Here is a 24,426-nt window from a genome sequence, read left to right on the forward strand (position 1 = left end):
CGCAGACTTCTGGAGCCATGGGTGTAGGGATATCTATAAACAGATATCCACATATGAATCCAAAGTCTGTAGGCGTATGACAAAATTCTTGGTGAAACGATTGCTTTCCTTTGGGGTGTTTTTAGGTTGAATAGTTTCGACCAATCACAATTGAGTGGGCTTTGGTTGTGTTTATGTAGGTTCTGTGATTTGGCTAAGGAAACACAATGTTGTTTTGAAGTTTCATACAAGATTGGATTACTGCCCTAGGCCACTGGAAACTTGGGCTAGTTGAATGCCTAATATTCATGGTGTATTAAAGGGTTAACTGATTAATTAAAAATTTGGGAATATGCACCACTCCATCAAAACATGAGCTCATCTGTGAAGGGTCTTAAAGTTGGCCCTGTGTTATAAACTGCTGTCCCAGGAAAAATGACATCAGTGATGGTCGAGCTCAGCAATTCAACAACATCTAAACACATGTTGAAGCATTCCAGGCTGAATGTAGAGGCACAGACGATACCAGGATTCATTTCACTAAATGATACTGTTCAGTACTGTGTTGCCTGCATGTAGGTCGGCTCTGAGAACCACTGCAATGCAGCCTTCACCACCTTTTAATTTAGATAAGTTTTGCATTAGGTGTTTGTATTATCACTTAATAGATTAGAAGACAGTGGAAAGAAAAGGAGTTGTCATTTTCTGATTGTCTGAACATAAAGTAATACAAAATAAATAAATCTTTAGATTTCCTCTGTGTCCCTGTGTTTTACTTGAATGGAGTTGAGTCCGTGGAAAGTGGTCTGTAATTTCACAACCTTCGGTACCATTACCTAAAGGGACAGTGAAAACTAAGAGGTGTTAAATCAAGGCTTTTTTATTTTATTGGTGACATTGTTTTACAGTTGTGTTATTTTAAGTATGATAGGGAGAACATTATTATGCATTTTAATAATTAGAATTCAGAAAGAGATAATAATTGAACAAAATGCTGCACAGCAAAAAAACACATAACAGATTAAAAGTAGATTTAAAAGTAGTTCAGAGTAAGTAGGGGATCTAGGGATATGGTGTTTATTTTTAAACAGTTTTAAAACCATTAATATATGCGAAAAACAGACAGTTTTTATTATAATAATGAATGCTGTTTGAACACATCCAGGAACAACAGCTGAAAATGACCATTTTGCTTTATAGGGTGCAATACATTTATTCTATGTTGTCCATAGTTTCAAATAATAATTGTCATGAATCCTCACCCATGCAGTAGGAGGCAGTATGCGCCTGTTACGTTGGATTGCAATCAGGCAAGAAAACGAAGAAGAAAAATGTTGACGTCAGGATGGATGCACCTCAGCGCCAGTAGGTGGCAGCATCGAGCTGTTTATTGTATCTGGAAAAAAACTAAACAGGACATACAGCAATTCATAATAGAAATCAGACACTATATTGAACACTACATTACATAGACTGAATGGTAAAACAAAGAAAGCAGTTGAAATGTTTAAAGCATTAAATCTTTTTGTGGGATGTATTTGTTGTAAGGCCTTTATGATGCCCCGTTGTACACATTTTTAATATAATAGGTGGCAGCGTGGATGTATTCATGGGTGGCAGTGATGCAAACATTGTTTATGGATGCAGTTCAGAGAAGATTGAGGCCTAAAGCGCTATTAAACAGCAGTAAGTGTGGACCAAATCCCCACTTAACCCCCCAAATCTGAATGTATTAAACCTGAGACCATTACCACCTACTGCTCGTTAATTACTAAATAGATAACTGTTAATACGAATTCAAAGCTCTGTGTTTAACCCATGAACTTTACAGTTATAGCACAGTAGAAGGATGAAAATTACATCCCCTTACTCAAACTTACAAATGTGACGTAACGAGGCAGTCACGTGACTTTTGGCGTGTGAAGCAAGGTATTGCAGAGTTGCCGCGATACTTTTACTTTGAAAGGTCGGGACGTCTCTCTCGTGCGCAACGTCTCTGGGAAGCCCCACAATAGCTGGTATTGTACCGAAAGAAAGCCTGGGCTGCATTTATTAACGTTTATTTGAATTTCAATCCGAATTACTAACTGTTCTGAAAACTAAACGGGGAAAACAAGCTTGATAAATATATTGTAAAGCCTGTGCTAGCTTGAAACATCCAGTGACGCCCCCTTCACTTAGCATAGACAGCTAACGCTAATTACTAACATCCAGTCGCGTTGTAACATTAGCTTGTTAGCTTTAAAAGATTTCAAAAGCCGAGGGGACAGGATGCGAGAGGATTATTTTTGAGGAACGACCCCCATCCACGGTAAGTCACGAAACAGAAACACTTGACAATCTGTCACTCAGCAGCTAACTAGCTAGCTGCTAGCCAAAGTTCTATTCACTAGGTAGCTAGTTAGCTTGTCAATAAGCACGAATTTATCCCAACGATCTGTGTTGTAATTCAACGACTTGGACAGTTACTGCTTATAAATGCTAACGCAAGGTCAACCCCCCCCAGAGAAGTGTCATAAGCTAACGTTAGGTAGTAACGTTAGGAATTAAACGGCTTGATAACATATCTCCTAGCCTGCATTGAATTTGGAAGCTAACATAACTTATTATATTGTAGTTGGGTATGACTATGAGCTTTTTTAGCTTGGGCCTGTGTAACACAGATAAATTATCCAGGTTTTAAGTTCGTAGGTTAAGACATTTAAACCATGCCTACGGTGTTACCTTCAAACTGTGTGAAAGGTCAGAGCTGAGTAATGGCCCTCGGGCGCCCATCCCTAACCAAACCGACTGTCCCAAACTCTGGTAACGTTAAAAGAACTGTTAAAAGTGCTGTTTGGCTATTAGGTTTAGTATATTTTAGCACTGTGTCAGTGAGCTGTAGACTACACTATAATAATGTGACCACAGTTTGTGGCGTCCTCTGTGTTGGACTATATTGTAAGGCGTTTGTGTTATTTTGTCCCCTCAGTGTATGAATATGCATGAATTAGTAAATAGCATGCATGAACCGGATAATGCAGATTCCATTGGAGAAAGGCAAAACAAATATGTATATTATGGGGTTAGGGATGCACGATATTATCGGCACGTTATCGGTATCTGCATATCTGCATCGGCAGATATGTAATTTTGTTGCCGATATTTTCGGCAGATAAAACAACATTTTAATAATGCCTTAATGCTGATGATTCGCTAAAAAAAATGTTACAAAGAAATAAATATGGCATTTTGAACATAACCTAAGTTTAAGTAGTTTTACAATTTTGCCCAGTGAATGTGTACATTTTAAAAAGCACTGTATTATGTTCTCTGCAATGAGGCTAGTTGGACAAAAACATGTGCCTAATATATCGGCAAAGGCAGAAAGGGTTGGAAAATATCACCATCTAAGATATTGACAGAGAAATCCAATATCCTGCATCCCTATATGGGGGGCGTGGTAGGGAAGCCTGTGTCATGTCTATGATTTAACATAATTACCACACAGATAAGCTATTATGCTATAAAGTTTATAACCTGTTATTAAACTGTTTTGCTGGATCGTAATGTTTCCTAACCTTACACTAAAAAGTGTTGTGAGCCCCGTACTGGTGTGTTGCTTGCTGGTTTTAAGGATCGTGTTTTTGTTCCACAAATCACCTTTATCTACTTTGCCCTGCTTTTATGGAAATTATATGTAGATACTTTTTATGCTGGGGTAAAATCTAAGATAAGGTGTTGTATAGTCCCTGGTCATAAACCTTTTAGTTTAAAAGACGATGTTAAACCAGTTTTAATCCCTTGAGTTGTACTCTTAAATCTGTAGTAAGATAATTCTATCCCTTTAATTCACTCAGCAGAAACATCAGCCCTGATGGGATCATTTATGCAAGGCCTCTAACTGAAGAGTTGCTGTCAGGTCAGGTGAAAGTAATAGGGAAGGTTCGAATCTCATTCGGGACATGACTGTCAGTCATCTAAGATTACGTTAGAGAACATGTTTGATCACATATATATGTAGAGCTAACCTGAGCAATGTTTTTCCATATGGCTTCATCTGGGGAAATATTTCAAAACCCAAATTGAACAATACAAGCTGAGTGCATCATCAAATTGCATTTAATTAAGCTCCACCTGCTTGTCCTCCTGTAATCTTTCAACTTCAGTAGAGAAAGGGATTGAGAAAAGGTTAAAGTCTGTCTTGAGGGCAGCGATATCTTAAAAGCGTTCCAGTCTGCGATTAGTAATGTTAGCATTATTGTCAATGTTTCACCACTTTCACAGAAATGTTTTGGAAACAGTGATGGTTGCAGCATTGATGTCATTGAATTGCCTCAAAAGCAAAAGCAAAAGCAAAAGAGAAACTTATTATTTCATGTGTGCACACATTTACAAGGCAAGGTCTTTCCTTCTCAAAATGTGCTCAATATATTCAGATGGATTGTTAAGTCAGCTTACAAAGTGAGCTCAAAACAGGCTGTGACTTTCCTTAAGTAGAGTGACTTGGCAAGCACACATCTGAGTGGTAGATTACTCTCCTGTATTCTGCATCAATTTCTGACAGGAAAGCCAAACAACAACAGGTTTAAGGATAGGAAACCAATTTTTCGAGTAAGTCTAAATACAAAATAACTGAATAAACATTGAAACAGGTTTTGCTTGCTTGATCATTCCTACTATTGAGACCGGTTAAAACTTAGTAACACGTGCAGCTTAACTAAGTGCATTTAAACCAGCAGGCGAAATCTATTTTTAAAGTCCTGCAAATGCAGGGGTTGGGCTACACATGCTCATTACGCTGTAATTTGGACACCCCTACTCTCTACAGTGACAACTCAAAGGTATTCAAATTAGATATAACATTTAGACTACACCTGTAAATGATTGTGTCTCATTTAGTTTTAGTTTTAGTGAATTAAAGTGATCAAAAGATCAGATTTTGATTTTGAAAATTTTGTTTTGCCCTCTGTCTAGTGCCATGTCTCTGGTTTTCCCACGACCCAACACCAACGCAGTCCACGGCAAGAAGGATAAGAGACTGATGGCGGAAGTGAACGCATCGCCGCTCAAGCACTTTGTCACCGCAAAGAAAAAGATCAACGGGATCTTTGAACAGTTGGGGGCCTACATCAAAGAGAGTGCTTTATTTCTGGAAGGTACCGTACAGCCTGCCATCTAAACTTTTTGCCCATTTCAAACATGCATACATTCCTAATGATCCGAAGGCCATTTTAACAAGTAGGTCTCTGAATATCACACTGAAGGTGACAGTCACAGGGGCCGCCTCAGTAGGTCAGACCTATAACATTTCAGTTTCACTTTCAACATGGCACAAGTCAGGGAGAGGGCAAGGGTAGTGAGGGCGGGGGCAGAACTGTATTCTACCTTTAAACATCACTGTGTTAAATTCATGATTAAAATCGTTTTGTCTTTATTCATTGTGTCACTTAAACTTTACATTGTGGATTTATTTTCTCAAATCAGATCAGTCTATAAAATGAATGAAATAAAAAACTGTGTATAACCACAGTAAGAATCAGAGCATTGACTCTAATATTTTTAGTTTTCTTCATTTAAAGTGTTACAACCTTGTGTTGTGACTTATAAAATTGTTGTCCATGTGGAAAATTATACTTTTTGTGTAATTTTATGCTACGTACCTACCCCTACCACCACCACCTACCTGTGTAACACCAGCAAAGTGCTTTAAATACAGTCAAAATAAGACTGACAAGTGACCCCTGATCATAATATCCCGTCATCAATGAATGTTCTTCTTGGGCTTTATAAAACGGGCAGCAGAGATTGCTGTATCATAACTTAAACGTAGAAAATGATGCGGAGATATGTCAGTTTTAAACCCATCAGAGGACTGCAATAAAGAAACCTCCCTGGTCATAACAATAATGCTACACCTTAAAACACAACTTGCCAAGGTGATGTCGTTTGTACTGCCAGGCTAATTCAGAGGCTATCTATGGAAACTCAGAGTATGACAGGAATGATTGACCTCTGTCTGCTGAAACATGTTAGATACCTACAAAAATGATGAGCTGGACCCGGTCACCACAGAGGAGCAGGTCCAGGAGGTCCGGGGTTACCTCAACAAGGTGGCAGGGATCGGAGAAGTGCTCGCCCGCAGGCATATGAAGGTTGTCTTCTTTGGGAGGTATGTTTATCTGCTTCTCTCTCTCGTTTCAGAATGTTGTTCAGTGGTGTTACACCAAAGGTGCTCATTTTTGTTGTACAAATAGTTTTAAATCTAGTTCTGCGCAGTTGTGAAAAGTTGACAATTTCGAAGATTTCAGTTTTGTTCTCTTGGCCTCACCTTATAGTGTTAAACAATAATTGTAGGAGGACACTTCCCAATTTAACCAGACGTCTATGATGTTTGTTCTGCAGGACGAGTAACGGGAAGAGCTCAGTGATCAATGCCATGCTGTGTGACAAGGTGCTGCCCTCTGGAATAGGACACACCACCAACTGCTTCCTGAGGGTTGAGGGCACCGATGGGAACGAGGCCTTCCTCCTCACTGACGGCTCTGAGGAGAGGAAGAGTATAAAGGTAAACAGAAAATGCCTCTAATCTCAACAACTCCAAGTTTGGAAGAAGTTTGTGTCTGTTAACCCAGCTGGTGCTAACTTGTGTGTGGATGTCTTCAGACGGTGAACCAGCTGGCCCACGCTCTCCACCAGGACGAGGACCTGGACGCAGGCAGTTTAGTGTGTATCATGTGGCCTAAAGCAAAGTGTGCTCTGCTGAGGGATGATCTGGTGTTGGTGGACAGGTAAGACACAAGTCAACAAATTAATTTCCATCACCTTTTCAGTTTAGCTTTTAAGTAATAATAAATCTCAAACAAATGAATCTCACTTAGCTGGTATCTGTGTGCTATTCTTACACTCTTAAGCCATTTTAACATACGAACTCCTGACAATGTCTGGAGGATCAGGTCCGGACATTATCCCGACTTGCCCTCTTACACATGTAACAAACAGCGGGAGATTGTCTGTGTGAGACAACTTCTCTATTACTGGAAATGTCTGGTTTATGCAACGGGAGGCACCTGGGAGGAGGAGGGGGAGGAGGAGAAGGGCTGTTAAAATGGCAGGTTAAAGTCCCTTTAATATCTCGGTTAAACTGAGTCAGACTTTTACATTCTCACATGCACCTTCTTCAGGAAATGTCCGGACAGTTTCAGGAGTTCAGTGCATGTGTTGAAGAGGCCCAATCATTCATCTATTGTAACTGTGCTATAAAACATGTACATTTGTGACGCTAAATCATCAGTTTGAATTTATAGTAGTAGTAAGAACCCATTCATTACGACATTGGTCTCTTTAGACTTCACATGATGGTTATTCCAAACTGCAAAGGTATCACCTTCATTGCATAAAGTAATTATTTAAGCACAGAAGTCTAGTGTGTTAAAGCTGGGTTTCCCCAACAAGTATTCCGTTTTTAATCTAAATAAATCCTGGTTTAACTTTATATTATGTTGTACCAAACTGTGAACCTCAGTTCCCAAGTCTAAACCTAGGTTCAACCTTAAGAGGTGAAACTGCCATGCTCACCGGGTGATTGTATCCCTTCTTTCCCCTTCAGCCCGGGTATCGATGTCACCACAGAACTGGACAGCTGGATCGACAAGTTCTGTCTGGATGCAGATGTGTTTGTTCTGGTGGCGAACTCTGAGTCCACATTGATGCAGACGGTGAGACACGACAGCAGTGTGTTTAAGTTTGAATGGAGCAAGAATGTTCAAAATGAGTTAATGGTCTGTGAAGAATCTGAGGCTGTCAATCACTCAGAACTGGGTAGACAGGCGTATAATGTTTTGCATAGAGTCTGATTTAAGACTCTAAATCAGACTCTATGCGTTACATTAATGAACACTGGACTTTATATTGTCTGTACACTGCACTATTTTTAATTTAATACTGTAAGCTTTTTTGCACTCGCCAATGTTCTGCACATCTGTACAGTTTTTAATTACACCTGTTGTACATGTTTTCTATTATACGTATTGTTTTATTGTCTTATTGCTTATCTTTTATACTTATTTTTATTTTAGTTCTGTGTTAATTGTCATGCACCATGTATGTGTAAACCCAGATTCTGACTCTGATGAGATAAATGTGACAATATCTGCAGGCATGTTGTAGTAAATGTCAAAGCAATGCTCCTGTTTTAAATGCATGTTCTGCTTTATATCTAAAGTGCCTTTTTAAAACAGTTTTTCAACATGTCTTTCTACAGGAAAAGTCCTTCTTTCACAAAGTCAACGAGCGACTCTCCAGCCCCAACATCTTCATCCTCAACAACCGCTGGGACGCCTCAGCCTCAGAACCCGAGTACATGGAGGAGGTCAGTCAGCTTCACTGTCTTTTAACCTTTCATCTACTGTGAATGTCTAGATCAAGTATTTGTTTCGTCACAACTTGATTACAGATCAAAGTTGTCTGACAGTAGAGTCCAAATTCCAGGTAAAGGGAAAGTATTGGCACAGTTACAGCCAAGGTGTGTGTGACCTTAGGTATAGTACACTTTTAACCAGCTGCGGACTCAGAGGTAGACTTAGATTAGGCTTGTAAATGGCTTAACTGGTATTACCATTACCCTCACTCACGTCTGCTGGACGTGACCTGCGGATCACCTCCTGCTCCGCCGGCCTCTCCACAACCCGACTGTTATTACCTCTACCAGAGTTGAAGTCTTCTCAGTTACCCTCAGTGTTATCGAGCCGTGTTGATACTGCAGTCAGGTTTTATTTGCTCTGGTTTTGAAATGTCTGCAGCTGAGACATGACACCACGGTGGTTCATTCACAGGTTCCTGAAACAATTAGCTTATAGCAACACACAAACTACAAGAAATTGATTGTCTTAATACATTTTTTTCTCACATACAAACTGAACACCAGCAGCTTGGTGTCTCAGTGGTTACAGCATGAAGGTCCTGGATTTGGACCCTGTTTAGCCTCATATTAATCTTCTCTCTTTGCCTGTGTGGGTTTTTTGTACAGTCCACAGATTCGAACATTAAGCTAATTGGAGACTCTAACTTGTCCATAGGCAGGTCAATATAAGATTGGCCAAGAGCACTATTAATCACGAGGCTTTGTTTTTGTTGCAATTCATGTTCAACAAAGTGTGTTTGTGCTGTGACAGGTCCGCAGGCAGCATATGGACCGCTGCACTAACTTCCTGGTTGATGAGCTGGGTTTGGTGGACCGAGGCCAGGCCAGTGACCGCATCTTCTTCGTCTCCGCTAAGGAAGTTCTCCAGGCTCGTGTGCAGAAGGCTCAAGGGATGCCTGAAGCAGGTGGGGAATCTGACCGGGTTCATTTGTTTCATTTTAAAAACTCAGACATGTCATTTTTGGAATAAAAGAAATTATACCAGTAAATTAATTTCAGTTTGAAGCATGGCCTGTGTAAGCAAACAAGCAATGATAGAGCAGACAAACAATCACTGAGGCCATACATGATCACAGGTGCAGCAGCAAAACCATTATGTATTCTAGCCCACAGAGGCATCCATTCTACATTGTTAACTACACACCAGTGTTAATTTCAAACAAAAATTATGACGATAAATGTAAAGATAGATCCCTGATAATAAAAACTCTGATGACATGTTAGTGATGGGCTGTTGGACATTTGAAATCCATATTTTCCCCACTGAGCGTCTAATCTGGCTGTCAAAACCTAAGCAATGCATTCCTGTAAATGGTCGAATTAGTTGAGGTGCATGCAGATCCCCCTGAATCCGACCCAGCCACACAGGTGATGATGTCCCAGCTGCAGCTTGAGAACAACGCATGTAAAACGAACATGATAGCATGAAGGTGGTTATAAAGACTTTCTGCTTCAGACTCTGAGCGTGTTCACAGAAAAAGGAGCATTTTACGCGTCATTAAACAAGACGACTTCAAAACCTAGTATGTGGCTGACCGCATCAGGTCAATGTGCACTTTTGTGGGCCTTGTGTTACAAGGACTGTCCTTATGAGGCTGATGATAACGTATTTGAAAGCAGGTGCGCGCTGCAGACGTAGGTGAGGACAGCGGAGGAGCAGCCCCACCTACTCCGCGAACAAAGTATGCAGAGCCGTATAGACAGAGAGTCGCGTCAGTGGATGTCCAATATGCTCCATGATCCGCCATTGCGGTCACAACTCTATCTCTCGCCGGCTGTGAAAGTACCGTCAGTCAGTCAGTCAGTTACTCGGTCAGTCAGTCACATACAGACCCATGTGTAAGGCTGACCCCGGCGGTCAGCCAAAAAATTATCACAGTAAATACCAGCACTGCTGCTGTAGATAAGGCAAGAGAGGAAGGTGCAGCATGTGCTATTAACTGCACGGCTTCTTTCTGTGGCTTTACATGCGCAACGTTACGTTCCAAAAGTTTCCATATACACATATAACCTCAGCTGAGGATCTATTGCCCGTGCAGGATACATTGGCAGGAAATAATCAATAAAAGGACGGCGCTTTGCAGCAGATTGAACTTGTATCAGGCTGATTGAATTAGTTCAAAGAGAGAAACATTTTGGCTGAAAGTAATGACTGTTTTGAGTGTTTGTTAACTAAAACTAGACTAAAACTACCAAGGGTAAAATGTGACTAAAACTAATTAACACATTTCACTACTTCAATACCTAAAAACTACAAAAAGTAGTGTTACTTTTGTTATGTTGTTATACATTCTTTCATTAGATAGTACCACATTTGACAAACATTTTGTCAGTTTTATACTTTTTTATTTCGACATTTTTCTGTTGCTCTTTATGTTAATTTTAAATTAACATGTGAGGACTTTAGTGTCATTTAATGTAAAAGTGTTTTGGGTAAACTTATTTAATACTTAAACTTGGTTCATATATAGTATCAGCATGGCTAACACAATCAGTCTAACATTTTGTGGTCCTGTTTCAGGTGGAGCTCTTGCCGAGGGTTTTCAAGCCAGAATGTTTGAGTTTCAGAACTTTGAGAGGAGATTTGAGGTAAGATCTGAACAGCTAGAATACCCTTAAGTTTGATTAGACTGTAATGTGAAAAATACATTTAAAAAAAGATGTATTTTCTCTTAGCTGTTCTTAGTTGGTTGAATTAAGTCTTCCTTTTATTTATCAGTGTGACTCAATAACACTCCGGCATTGAGGGGAGGAGGCTAGCAGTTTCCCTCAGCTTCCAGTGCTTTTGCTAAGCTATGCTAAACACATGTATGCCCTTTCACTGTATTGGACACACACAGAGAAGGCTAGGATGGCAAACAAGCGTTTTTTCCCAAATATTCTTCTTGAGCCAGAATAATTTTACTAAACCTTCTAACTGAAAAATGGTTGTACTGTGTTTGTTCAACGTAAAGTAACTAAATAATCCGGACATCAAAAATAAATGTCCCCCATGCCTGGAGTAGTGAATTATCCAGTGGCTCTCGAGTTAATGTCATTACTTACATGTCTTCTGCTGTATGTAGGAGTGCATCTCACAGTCAGCGGTGAAGACAAAGTTTGAGCAGCACACAGTGAGGGCCAAACAGATCTCTGAAGCCCTGCGCCGCATCATGGACTCGGTACACATCGCTGCACAAGAGCAGAGGTGAGTCAGGTGTTAAATGAAGAATGTGAGGATGGGGATGGCCAGAACATAGTTACTAATGTTCTTTGTGTTTGTGGTGGGTAGGGTCTACTGCCTAGAGACCAAAGAGGACCGCCAAGACCGACTGGAGTTCATTGACAAGCAGTTGGACCTGTTGACCATGGACTGTAAGGCCAAGATCAAGAAGATTACTGAGGAAGTGGAGAGACAGGTAAAGCCAAGAGTGTGGGATTGAATTATGTCTCAACTTAAAACTTGTCAAATAATAGCTTCAATTTCAAGTTGATGTTAAAGATCCGTGTTCTCTGCTCATGTCCAGGTGTCTAATGCCATGGCAGAGGAGATTAGGAAGCTCAGTGTGCTGGTGGATGACTACCACATGGACTTCCACCCGTCACCGGTGGTGCTTAAAGTCTACAAGAATGTGAGTTTCACAGATGTAATAAACCAAAGTCTTTGTCCTCAATGTGACCCTCACAAGGCAGGCGAGGACGTAGGCTCAGCCTTCTGCCTGTCTGTTTTGATTGCCACTTTTTTATTGCACGTTCAGACGTTTGTTTTCACATGTGTTCAAATAGCCACCATAACGGTCCGTACTGTAGTTTCTTGAAAGTTTACTTGTGGACAAATTCAGCTATAACGCATCACAGACATGGGTGTTTCATATCAATAGCCAATTTACCAAGAGAGTTACTGAAGAGCCTGCATGACATACATTTAGTAAAGTTGCGTTGAACAGCCGGACAAAAGTTATTATTGAAGGCTTTTTGGCTTTCATCTGAAATGCATCTTGGATAATGTAAAAATAATACTCTTTATTTGCATAGCTCCTTTCATACAAGAAATTCAGCTCACCGTGCTTAACAGTAAGAAAACTACATGCACTGCATTGCATCACATGAAACTACATGTTGAAAACAGGACCAGTCCCAGATTAGACTTTACTCTCTGAACAATTGAAAGATTTTCCACTGTGCCTGATGTGTCCTAAGATCAACCTTGAATCGACCATCATCCATGCAAAGCGGTGGTACGTCCTGTGATTTGTCCCCTGTCTTCTACCCTCAAGGATCTCTGTTTTCCTGTCTCCGGAATACAGTTTAAGAGCATCCTTTAACCCTTAATCAGAGCCAAAGGAAGTCCCCTCCACACGACAATGTTATCCAGATGCTTTTTTTTTTTAGGAAGCCAAAATACAAGGTGCAGATCTGCCAGTTTTCTTTACCGCAAGTAACAGGAACAGTTAACAGGCGATTTGGTGTCAAATGCAACAAACTGCCCTTTTTAAGTTTAGAACAAAAATGGAGGTGCTGTACACCTCTTGTTTTACAGATTGGTCTGTTAAGTCCAAGCTCCTGTGCGATGTCCTGATATTTGTTTGGTGGAGGTACTGTTGGTCCACACTCTGTTAGATGAGGTTGTAGTAGATGAGTCTCTGTTCTCAGTAATACAACCTCTCCTCTCATGCAGTTGCATAGAGTTTGTGCATGTCAGCAGTTAGCCGTCAGTCAGCTGTTGTGTTGGTGGTCAGCTGGTCTGTGTCAGCACTAGTTGTGGAGGGTAGCAATGGTGTGAGGGCACAAATGCTTTCATTCTAGCTCATTTACAAACACCAGTAAGGAGTCTGCACTGTATGGTGGGTCGCTGAATGCACACATAAATATTTCCCAGTTAAATCTGTCACTAACTGTTAGAGAAGATCTTTTCTCCTCTCTGAGTCTCTCAGACGGGCTGTGATTCTCACAGGCTCCATGTAGCTGTTAAGAGTCTCCAGATTGCCCCCAGATTTTTTTGTGTGTGTTCTGACCACCTCCTGAGCTGGGTTGACATTAACATAAGGGTAAAATCTCACTCTATCTGAGATCAAGCAGGATAAAAGTATAATCCTGATGGTGAACATGATCCTGTGAGTGCATCCTGAGATATTCCTGCTTTTTAAACCTCCCACATGCATTCGGGTTCTACGTGCAGCACAGTGTAAAGCTCATCCCTGGCCTCCTGCTAGCTCGCTGAACCTGTATAAAGCCCCCGTAATCTGTGTTATGTAAGAGCACTACAGACTGAATCATGGTGTACTCGTTCAACCTCATCCCCATTGGATGGGCACAGAGGCCAAAAATGCTGCTTCTCCTTAATCCTTTCTATTCACATCTGTGACGACTGTAAGTACAGGCCCGGACACGTTTCTCCTTTCACTTTGGTAAAGCCAAAGTAACCTGACAGAGCACCACATCTCCATGGCTTGATGCCTTGTAGTTAAGAAAGACTAATGCACGGGTCAGACAGGAGCTGTCACTGCGATGTGGCAGTAGCCTGGCTTCACACTGTAAGCACATTTCTCCAGGCCAGGTGACCAGCGTCTGCTCCTTTGCTCTTTGTTAATCACATATAGAGCAGATTGTTAATATAATCTATCTGTCTTTGTAACTGAAATTAAATGAGCTATGTAATTTATAAAACACAGTCATTAACAGCAGCGATGCAAGTCCAAAAAGGAACTGAATGGGCAAATTGGGAAACGTTAGAGGGGGATCTGAAACTGAAATTGAGACCTGCAGGGAAATTAAAAGTAGTTGGCAAGTATCTCATGCATATTTGACTATTGACCAGAATCAGATCAATTATAATATATAGAATGTATATCATAGCTTATATGTTTGGGTATTGGTAGGCATCAACCATGTAGATTTCATCTGGTCTGTCATAAATACCACTGTTATTATCAGTCGTTCTGCTTGTTGATGTACATGTAGCAATTGTGTTTCCTGACTGTTTGCTTTGTTGTTGTTGTTTTAGGAGCTCCACCGACACATAGAGGAGGGTCTGGGCAAGAACATGTCGGAGAGATGCTCCACCTCCATCACTGGTGCTTTGCAGGGCACACAGACCGACATGATTGGTAAGTTTCCTCCTCTTGTCTATATTTTTCTCCTGTAAGAACTGCACAAACAAACATACCACAAGCATATATCTTATGCCAAACAAACACACTGAACTGTTTTCTGTCCGTGTGTGCGTACAGAGGGTCTGAAGCCTCTGCTGCCCAGCCCGGTCAGAGAGCAGGTGGACAAGCTGGTTCCTCGTCAGTGCTTCAGCCTCAGTTATGATCTGGCCTGTGATAAGCTCTGCATGGACTTCCAGGAGGACATCAGCTTCCACTTCTCTCTGGGCTGGACCATGCTGGTCAACCGCTATCTGGGACCCAAGAACACCAGGCGGGCCCTCATGGGCTACAACGACCAGGTAACACCTACAGAGGATAAACATCCTCCCCTTACACACCTTAAGAACAGATTCACAGTTTTCTCAAATGATGTTTTCCTCAAACGCTGATTTGGCTGATGACATCTATACTGCATTCGAAATACAGAGGATGTTCAGCAAACATTTTTCATACACTACTAAACCTTTAAGTTTTTCAAGTCTGACTCATCAACTCTCTTATTTGTTTCCTTTTTTTTTTAAAAGTTGACTAATCCCACTAGTTGTATTATTAGACGTGTTTTCAAGTCATTATCATTATTAAATCATTATCATAATTACATTTACATGAAGTGTGCGCTGTGGTGCTTTAAAATCAAGGAGAACCAGGGCGCCGGTTTAGCTCAGTGGTTAAATCACTCGTCCTTTGCTCAGTTCTCGACGCAGCAGCCGTGGGCTCGACTCAAACGCTCGGTCCCTCGCTGCATGTCATCCCCACTCTCTCTCTTACAGTCCTATCAAATAGAGGCAAAGGCCCTAAAGCTAAAAGACTTAGGTATTTAGTTTAGTTAATTAAATCAGTCAATTAGCAACACATTAAATTATTTTGTCTTGTTTTAGATATTTATTTTAGTTGATTTCAACTTTTAATCTCTAAATTCTTTCCTTTTAAAAGTGTTGTGTTTTCTTTGTAAACAAACTGGTTCCATGTAGATTTAGTGTCAACATAACACTGATTATTCTTTAGGCCTTACAAACATGATAAATACATTGCTGTTGTATCAATGTTTACAACTTAGCAACAAGTCTTCTTCTCTCTTGCTTTTACTGGCACACTACCGCCACCTGTAGGTCAGTGGAAGCGTGACACCATTGATAGAAATGTTAAAGCATCAACTATATGAACACGTGCTTCCTTGTGCATGTGCATGAGGCAAACAGCGCAGGCCAGCACTACTAGAGGTTTAATACTCGAAGAGGTAGGTCGGTAGATCTGAGAGGGAGTAGTAAACCAGACCTGATCAACTCGGGAGTTTTTAAATAATAATAATAATAATACATTTTATTTGTATAGCGCTTTTCATGGTACTCACAGTCACTTTACATGATTAAAAACAACTAAAGAAACAAAATGAAAAAAAAATCAGCATCAGAGGTTAAAAGCAGTTTTTGTTTGTGCCTTAGAGAACATTTTAAAAAGTTGGTGAACTAGACTCGCTCTCTTGTGCATGCCACTTAAGAATTTGGTTTGTTAGGTTTTTTTTTGCATGAGGTCGTTGACCCATGGAGAACAGTATGTAAGACCCTTTAGGTCTCCTCTTAAACAATCACAAAACAATAAAGGCTGATGGGAAAAATCTGGTGTTTTTAACGTAAGTTTATTTATTTGTTAGTTGCTATGTCAAGATCCACACTGTGATTGTCAAAGTCAGTTATTGAAGCTTTGTTTACTCACTTCTGATCCCTATACATGTTAGATCTCCACTCTGTTGGCCTGAGGAACAAAATGTGCAATTAGACTTATATTTATATATCAAAGTTGTCCCACTGAATCGTGTACACTCTGTTCATACAATAAATCAATCATCTGTTGCATTACATGTTAACAGCCTTGTTACCTTTTAATTAAGTGACATACTGACCTCTTAGAAATGTTACAAGCAGGTATGCTTCATACAACCCTCGTACCGTCTTTTACTCTGAGTTGGTCTTTGTGCTTTTCTGACATCAGCTGTGTTCCTCCTGCAGGTCCCTCGGCCCATGGCTCTGACTCCAGTCAGCACCAGCATGCCTCCGTTTCCACAGAGCTCCATGACCCAAGAGGAGCTGATGGTCTCCATGGTGACCGGTCTTGCCTCCCTTACCTCCCGCACTTCCATGGGCGTCCTTGTGGTTGGCGGCGTGGTGAGTACACCCACATGCAAAAATACACTTTAACACTAACGCATGAGATACGATCTGGATTTAAAAAAAGGTGAACAATAATGACTTTTCTTTGAAGTTGTTGGATTAAAAGGGAAAGTAAGCTTTGTGTTTGTGTGTGTGCAGATCTGGAAGGCAGTGGGCTGGCGTCTGATCGCCCTGTCTGTGGGTCTTTACGGACTTCTCTACATCTACGAGAGGCTCACCTGGACCACCAAGGCCAAGGAGAGAGCCTTCAAGAGACAGTTTGTGGACTACGCCAGCGAGAAGCTGCAGCTCATCGTCAGCTACACCGGCTCCAACTGCAGCCACCAAGTCCAGCAGTGAGCATGCTACCTGACCACACACACACACACACACACACACACACACACATAGACAGTGGTTTTGGTTAATGTGTCCTCACCATGTCTGTGTCCCTGCTGTCTGTGGTTTTCAGGGAGTTGGCAGGTGTATTTGCTCAGCTCTGCCAGCAGGTAGACGTCACCCGTCAGAACCTGGAGGACGAGATCACCGACATGAACAGCAAGATTGAGCTGCTTGACAGCCTGCAGAGCAAGGCTAAGCTGCTGCGGTAAGAACCTCACCCTACTCAGCATGGATGTGCAAACAGCCAGACACGTGAAGAGGGATAAGTGTGCACAGACCAGAATCTTCTTGGGCTGATTAGTGGTGATGCATGTAAAACATTAAAAGGTGGTGCAATGACATTAGAGAAAACAAGTTAACCCACCTGTAGGGATTTAAATCAACTGTTTTCTTCCTGCTCTGTGATGTACAGTGCACAAGCTTGCTTTATTTATTGGTGTTGTGTTGTGGTTTCGTACTGTAAGGCAAGACAAGTTTTTTATATAGAACTTATCTCAAACCAGGCAATTCAAATGTCTGTCTGTAATTTACTGTAAACACATAAACCGCAGAGGCCACCACCTGTAGAGAAGCTCCACTTGTTCAGATGACAATCAAAAAATTGGCCTTATGATTTAGTGTGGACCAGGAAACAGAGGCACAAAGAACGTTAAGGGGCAGTGTGACAGTGAAGTGAAGAAGTCATCTTTTTGCTGCCTCACTCATTAAAATATGTAGTCAACAGCCCCTTTTACACTGCCAATTCAAGGCAGGATTATTACGCCTCTGTTACGTTTCGTCTTCTATGAAAAATGTATGGAGGCAGAACGGTGGGGCGAAGTCGCTCCACCTCTGAGCCGGCATCGGACGTAGTAACAGAGACGTAACAGACGCGAAACAGAGTCTGTGTAAACAGTGGAGCTGCCAGGGTGGAACAGCGCTGTGTGTGTGTGTGTATGTATTTGAAGAACGCGCTGCTTGTTTACACCTCACATACGTTTTGCTTCGGCAACGCTGGCACGCTGTAAAAACACACACTGGGGGCGGCTTTACGCCGGCGTTGTTTGGTCCAATGTAAAATGGCGAAGGCTGCATGACGGCGGACCTTTGTTACTGTGCTGAGGCGTAACCGCAGTATAAAAAGGGCTAATTACACAGCACAGTAAATACCATTTTCCTGCATCTATAGCCCCATAAATATGTCCATTTTGTCTCATAAATACTGATGATATTAATGTGTATATGTCTGTTTTGTGGTCTCAGGAACAAGGCAGGCTGGCTGGACAGCGAGCTCAACATGTTCACCCAGCAGTACCTTCACCACAGCAAGTAAACCTGGCAGAGAGCATCCACCTGAGAGACTCAACAACACCAGAGGAACATTTGGTACCCAATGTTCTCAACAGACGAGGGGAAATAGAAGTAGTCAGTGTATCTAATTTGAGTGGGTGGTTGTGATTTGGCTGCAGGGACGTGAGCTCAGGAAAGGAGTCTGATCACAAAAATCTAAAGCTATTAAGTATTAGCCACATCGTGAAAAAAAGGTTTAACCACAGACTGCGGAGCTGTTCTCCTGATGCTTATTACTCTATTTAGCACTTTCATGTTCAGTTGTAATGATACACAAGTGAGCATGAACCTGAGGTCTTCAGACGGCTGACGGATCTGACTCCAGAACAGAAGCCTGAGCTCTCCTTGAATCCGTATAAACAGTGAGGGACTACCTGCTGCTGTCAGAACCTTAAAAGTAGATTCCAGTTCGCTCTGCCACTCTGAACATGTGTAGATTTGATTTTATACACTCATTTTGAACACTGGACACGTGCCATGCTGAATTGAAAGGCAGTCCACATGAGGGAACGGAGGAAAGTGACTTATGTTAGTGGGATTATGCAAAGAACTAAAGACATGCAACATAATTTATTCCTAATTGTTGAAGAATATTTGAAAGATAAAGCGTTTTGTCTGAGAAAGATGCAGAGAGCGACAAAGTAGGTCCAGTCCCGTTTGAAGCATCTAAACTAGATATTACTCGTTCAGCTATATGTACAGTATGATGTCTACATCTATTGAGTGCTTTTGCTTTATTGTTTCTTCTGGGAGTGAACATACGTCTTCATTTTTGCAAAGGAGAAAATGTGCAGCCGTGACGTAACAGAAGTGATTCGAGCGTTTCAAAGCAGGGAAGCAGAAGATAAAGTTACAAAGATTTCGGTTTGTTCCGACTGAAAGAATAAGTCTGTTGTTCCATTATTCTTCTTATTCAACAAATTCCATCATGTGAAGCTGAACCAACAACTTGTGAGCCGGCCTGTCTGTGTCTCCAAGCTCTAACACCATTGTTTCCTGCAGAGGGTGTAAATATAAAGTCAGCTGACAGATCTAATTTTATTATCTGTTTAATAATATTGGAAAGAAAACAATCTATTATTTCTAGTACAATCTTAGTTCCAATATATCCTCCACTTATATAAGTGTTGATTTACAAAGCATCTCAATCTGCTCACTTTGCTCCAGTTCTCCTTGACGCACATCTGATGCTTTGTTTATAAAATCACATGTAAAATTAATCCTACTTTTTGAGCCAGTTGAGCCACATGTGGTGAACACCTGTTGTTAAAGAAGTAGCTAACAAATCCAACGTGGTATGGAATGACAGTGGAACCCACCAGGTGCACTTGCACGGTTTTCTAAAATGCCAAATGAGGACGACATTACAAGGAGAGGTTGCACCTTAATTAGAGACTTTGCAGGATCTCTCTCATTCTCTGTTTCTCTGCAGGGTTTGTGTGATTGTCCGCAGACTCGTGAACGACAGGTAGAATAAGGGGCATTTTCCACTCGTTAAACAATCACAGATGGTGTCGTTTGTTCTCAGACTGAAATAAAAATAATTAAAAACTTGGCTCCCATAGAAACCCATGTAAAATACGTGGGCTCATTGGTTTCCTTAAACAGCTGGATGATCCAGTTTTTACCAAACAAGCAGGAGGAAATGGTTAATTATTTGGGGACTACTTTCTGTGGTAGCAGTTGAGCTCTGTGGTTCAGAGGAAGACGTATCAGGTACTTTTTTATTTGATGCACGAAGTGATGGTTTGGCTTCATGAGATTTGTTGACAAGAAGAATGTTTAGATCAACACAAAGGGGAATCTTTAACTGTTCTAAATGATTTGATTTAGTTGCAGCATTACGCTCAGCTGTGGGAGTTCTGACCCTCACAGTAATTAGACTGTTTCACTTCTGATTCAAACTTAGAAGACGCTCAAAATTAGTGTTTATAGATTCCCCCAAATCTCCTGAGCCTCTCTGCCCACAGAGATATGTGTAACATTTAAAATAACAAAGACAGTGAAATGCCAAAGAGATGATTGATCTCATTTATTAAGGGAGTCTCTAATACAGACTTTGTCCACCAGAGAGCACTGAGGTTTATGTTTAATGTAAAATGTCCACTCAGCACATATCCTGGGCACTATTCTCTAATAACCAAATTTAACGAATATATGATAAGTAAGGGATGTAATGTGTTTATGTACAATATAAACTGACTTGACTTCAGACTTGGCTTCCTCAAATTCAGCTTAGACTTTTCTCACTATTTCAAATTCTCGTCTTCTTTCAGGTTTTCTAACAAAGCCTGATTTTAAGAAATGTGTTTTTAACGTGAGGCTTTATCACTGTCGATGGCGACCTCAGTGTCTTTTGTATATTTTGTGCGTTTCACACTTTTGTCTTGCACTGAATCGGTGGGCCGGGCTCTGATACTGCAGAGCCGCTCTCCCCGCCTCGTTGACATATGGTTTATGAATCTGGACTACATACTTTATGATGGGGTATGTAAGGGTGGCAAAATCCAGAAACAGACCCCTCTTTGTACTTTTGGTTTCTAAAATGTGTATATAATGTAAGTTAATAATCTGCCTTTCAATTGGAAACCTGAAGGAGAGGAAACCACATCAGAGTGCCTGGATCTGTTCCAGTGTGTAAGAGTCGTGGTTGATTGGGCCATGTTGTAAATTGAAGCCATACACTGTGTGTTGCCAAGTGAGCAGGACGGCTGCCCTGACACTTCCTTCAGAGTGAAGACTTGCACTTTATCAATTTGCTGCTTTTTTTAAAATTATTATTATTTTCTTGATTTAAAGGGTGTGTTTTTTTTTCTCCCCAAAAATGTAAACCACAGAGTAGCTGTGTTTGGCTTCAGGAAGGTGAAAGTACCTGCATGCAGTGGCTGTTGTAGTTTATTGTCCTGTTGAAATGTTCAAACATATGTATGTATGTAAAAAAGGGTGACACAATAATAAAGAAAAATGTTAACTGAAAATATAATGTATTTGTTTGGCCTTTTATGCCTTTGTTTTAGAGCGAGAGGACAGCGGATAGTGTCTGAAACAGGAAGGGAGAGTGGGGATGACACGCGGCAAAGGGCCGAGGGTGGGAGTCGAGCCTGGAGCCGCTGCATCAAAGACTGTGGCCTCTGCACACGGGCTGCCGATTTAACCGTAGAGCTAAACCGGCGCCCTGTTTGAAAGAATGTGAAAGATTTCCCTATTTTTTTAGGGATTGCGCTTAAATTCAGAATCAGAATCGGGGTTTATTGCCAAGTAGGTTCACACATACGAGGAATTTGTTCTGGTGATTTTGTCACAGAACATTTAACACAGAACTAGAATAAAAATTTGTAGCAGACTTAAATAGAATAAGATAAAAAATAGGCAATAAGAATAAAAATATAAAAAAGAATACGTATAACACAAAATATGTACAACAGGTGTGATTAAAAACTGTACAGGTGTGCAGGATATTGGCGAGTCCAAAAAGCTTACAGTATATAGTTAAAAATAGTGCAGTGTACAGACACTTGTTAATGTGTAACGCATAGAGTCTGATTTAGAGTCTTAACATTCAAGAGATGTTCAGTGACTGAAGGGCCGGATGAGAGTCCATGTCAAGTGGGGGGTCTGGGGTCGGGCAGCAGAGGGGAAGAACCTGTTCCTGTGGCGGGAGGTTTTGGTCCTGATGGACCGCAGCCTCTTGCCAGAGGGGAGGGTCTCAAAGAGACTGTGTGCGGGATGAGAGGGGTCGGCCAGATGATGTTCCGATGTTCAGCTCCCACTTGAGGTCCTGGCTGATGATGGTCCCCAGGAAGCGGAAAGACTGATGGTGATGGGGGCGGGCGGGGCTGCTTTCTTCCTGAAATCCACAACCATCTCCACTGTCTTCAGAGCATTATGCTCCAGGTTGTTCTCACCACACCAGGTCACCAGAAGGTTAATCTCCCACCTGTAGGCGGACTCGTCCCCACCAGAGATGAGTCCAATGAGGGTGGTGTCGTCCGCAAACTTCAGGAGCTTGACGGACTGATGACTGGAGGTGCAGCTGTTGGTGTACAGGGAGAAGAGCAGAGGGGAAAGAACGCAGCCTTGAGGGGAGCCGGTGCTGATGGTCCTGGAGTCAGTGACGTGTTTCCCCAGCTTCATGTGCTGCCTCCTGCTGGACAGGAGGACAGTGATCCACCTGCAGGTAAATTTACACTGATAATGGTTACTAATTTGGACATAATCAATAGGTTTACTCTGACTAATATCTCTGTTCATGTGTGGTTAAGTCTACGTTATAGATAGCACAGAGAGATAGATTTGACAGATATGGGTGTTTTTTGTGCTAAACATTTGAACATTTCATCATTTTAACTGGAGAATTATTTTTTTAAGACTTAATGAACTGATAAAAAATGACATGTACATGCTTCATATCTATGAAGTCACTACAGGTTGATCCTAGAAACGTGCAGACATTTGAATGTTCATGAAGAAAAAGATGATAACCAAATAAACCAATTGTCTTGTCTTGTCTTGTAAATCTTGAATATCCAAACATCCTTCCTATGAAAGCAAATCAATCTTCACATTTACTCACCGCAGCATTTATGATTTCAGGATTTCAGGATTTATCCAGCAGGTGGCAGTATGAAGTCACTCACCTCGATCACCTTCAATCACATGCACGTCTCCAGTTATGTAGCAAACTTTTAACAAACCACAGCTTACACAATTTTAAGATCCTCTTTCCTTGAAATGTAACTGAACTTCAGATGATTTTTCATGGAAGGAACCGTGTAATTCTGTACTCATTAGGATTAAAGTGGCAAACCAGTCGGCATATGACACGGTGAACGATTTCTCTGAAAAAAACAAAGTTTATCAGCAGTGGAAGTGACGTCTTGCGTCGGAGCTGTTTACTCCTAAAAGACCTGGGTTGGAACAAACACATGACCATTTGGTAACGCAGTAAAATTTTAATTTACAACTTGGAAAGGCTTCCTTATAAAACATAGTAGTGCATAACCACACAGGACATGCATATCCATTTTAGAGTAAGAATGAAATACCTCTTGCTAAAATATAATCTCTATTTATAGATTCTACATAAAAATGTAAAATATGTAGGCTCCCGACCGGATTTTAGTCCAGGAAGTGTTCTGGTTTCCATTTGATTGTTGGACCAATCACGTATCAGCAGGCTGCGGCGTAAGTAGGAAAAACAGTCCGTGTGGAGCGCAAAAGCAGGTGGAACGTAATCCACTGTAATGGCATCCCGGCTCCCATCAGCTTCATCTGACACAGTTTAGCTTCTTATTAATCTCTATAAACAGACATCTGCATGCTAACAGCTAACAGCTAACAACCTGTTCTAGATCAAAAATTCAATTTAAGACAAATCTGCCTGATCCTGTGTCACGAAAGACGTTCAGCGTTTAGATTTCCCGACAAACGTCTTATGTTAAAGTAGTGTTCTTCTCCTCTTGAGGACAGACCTGACAAAGCTTCATGTTGTTCCTAATCTGCATCATGATGTTGTTCTTTCAGCAAACTGAAGAGCCGTTAATTAAAGTCGATCACAAGAAAATCTGTTTCTGTTTGGGCTTCATCCCGCTGAAGTAAGCCAGAGTGCAGCCTCTGTGTAACTTACTGTTTACAGTGAGACTGAGACTCAGCACAGACAGATGAACGGGCGCTCCTCCGGGGGATGGGACGAACCGAGAGATGACAGCGTTTATTTAGCAGACACATCTGGAGGGAGAATTTCACTTCACTTTGATCTGAACACACGGTCGCTTCTCAAGCTGCTGACTGGACTGTAAACAATGCAGCGCACAGAGAAGGAAGTCTGGGCTGGAAGTCGTTTATCGCTGAACGCTGGTTAAACTGGAATTGCCGAAATGTTCACTGACACTCCCGGAGGTTGTATCGTCGTCAGATGACAACTGATGGGTTCTTAGATTGACTAAAATACATCCGTGTAACAGCTGTAGTGAATGGTTACTTTACTTTACAAGATTGGGCCTTTACACTGTTTATAAATGTACTGAATATAATTATA

The 24,426-nt window shown here is 41.3% G+C and overlaps 1 protein-coding gene across 1 annotated transcript; it reads left to right on the plus strand.

The window, feature by feature from the left end:
* The first annotated feature begins 1,955 nt into the window (after positions 1-1,955).
* On the plus strand, positions 1,956-21,372 carry mfn2 (mitofusin 2). Its single transcript, XM_069660330.1, has 18 exons — positions 1,956-2,290; positions 4,936-5,117; positions 5,995-6,130; positions 6,364-6,526; positions 6,625-6,749; positions 7,568-7,676; positions 8,222-8,329; positions 9,132-9,285; positions 10,902-10,969; positions 11,446-11,567; positions 11,652-11,778; positions 11,887-11,991; positions 14,364-14,466; positions 14,590-14,810; positions 16,518-16,673; positions 16,818-17,014; positions 17,131-17,265; positions 18,303-21,372. The coding sequence occupies exons 2-18, from the start codon at positions 4,940-4,942 to the stop codon at positions 18,370-18,372; spliced, it is 2,277 nt and encodes a 758-aa protein (XP_069516431.1). The 5' UTR covers positions 1,956-2,290; positions 4,936-4,939; the 3' UTR covers positions 18,373-21,372.
* The last annotated feature ends 3,054 nt before the right edge of the window (positions 21,373-24,426 follow it).

This window comes from Semicossyphus pulcher, unplaced genomic scaffold (assembly GCF_022749685.1).
Source record: "Semicossyphus pulcher isolate SPU_LCO1_2020_fin unplaced genomic scaffold, fSemPul1.0.p SCAF_13, whole genome shotgun sequence".
Taxonomy (NCBI): domain Eukaryota; kingdom Metazoa; phylum Chordata; class Actinopteri; order Labriformes; family Labridae; genus Semicossyphus; species Semicossyphus pulcher.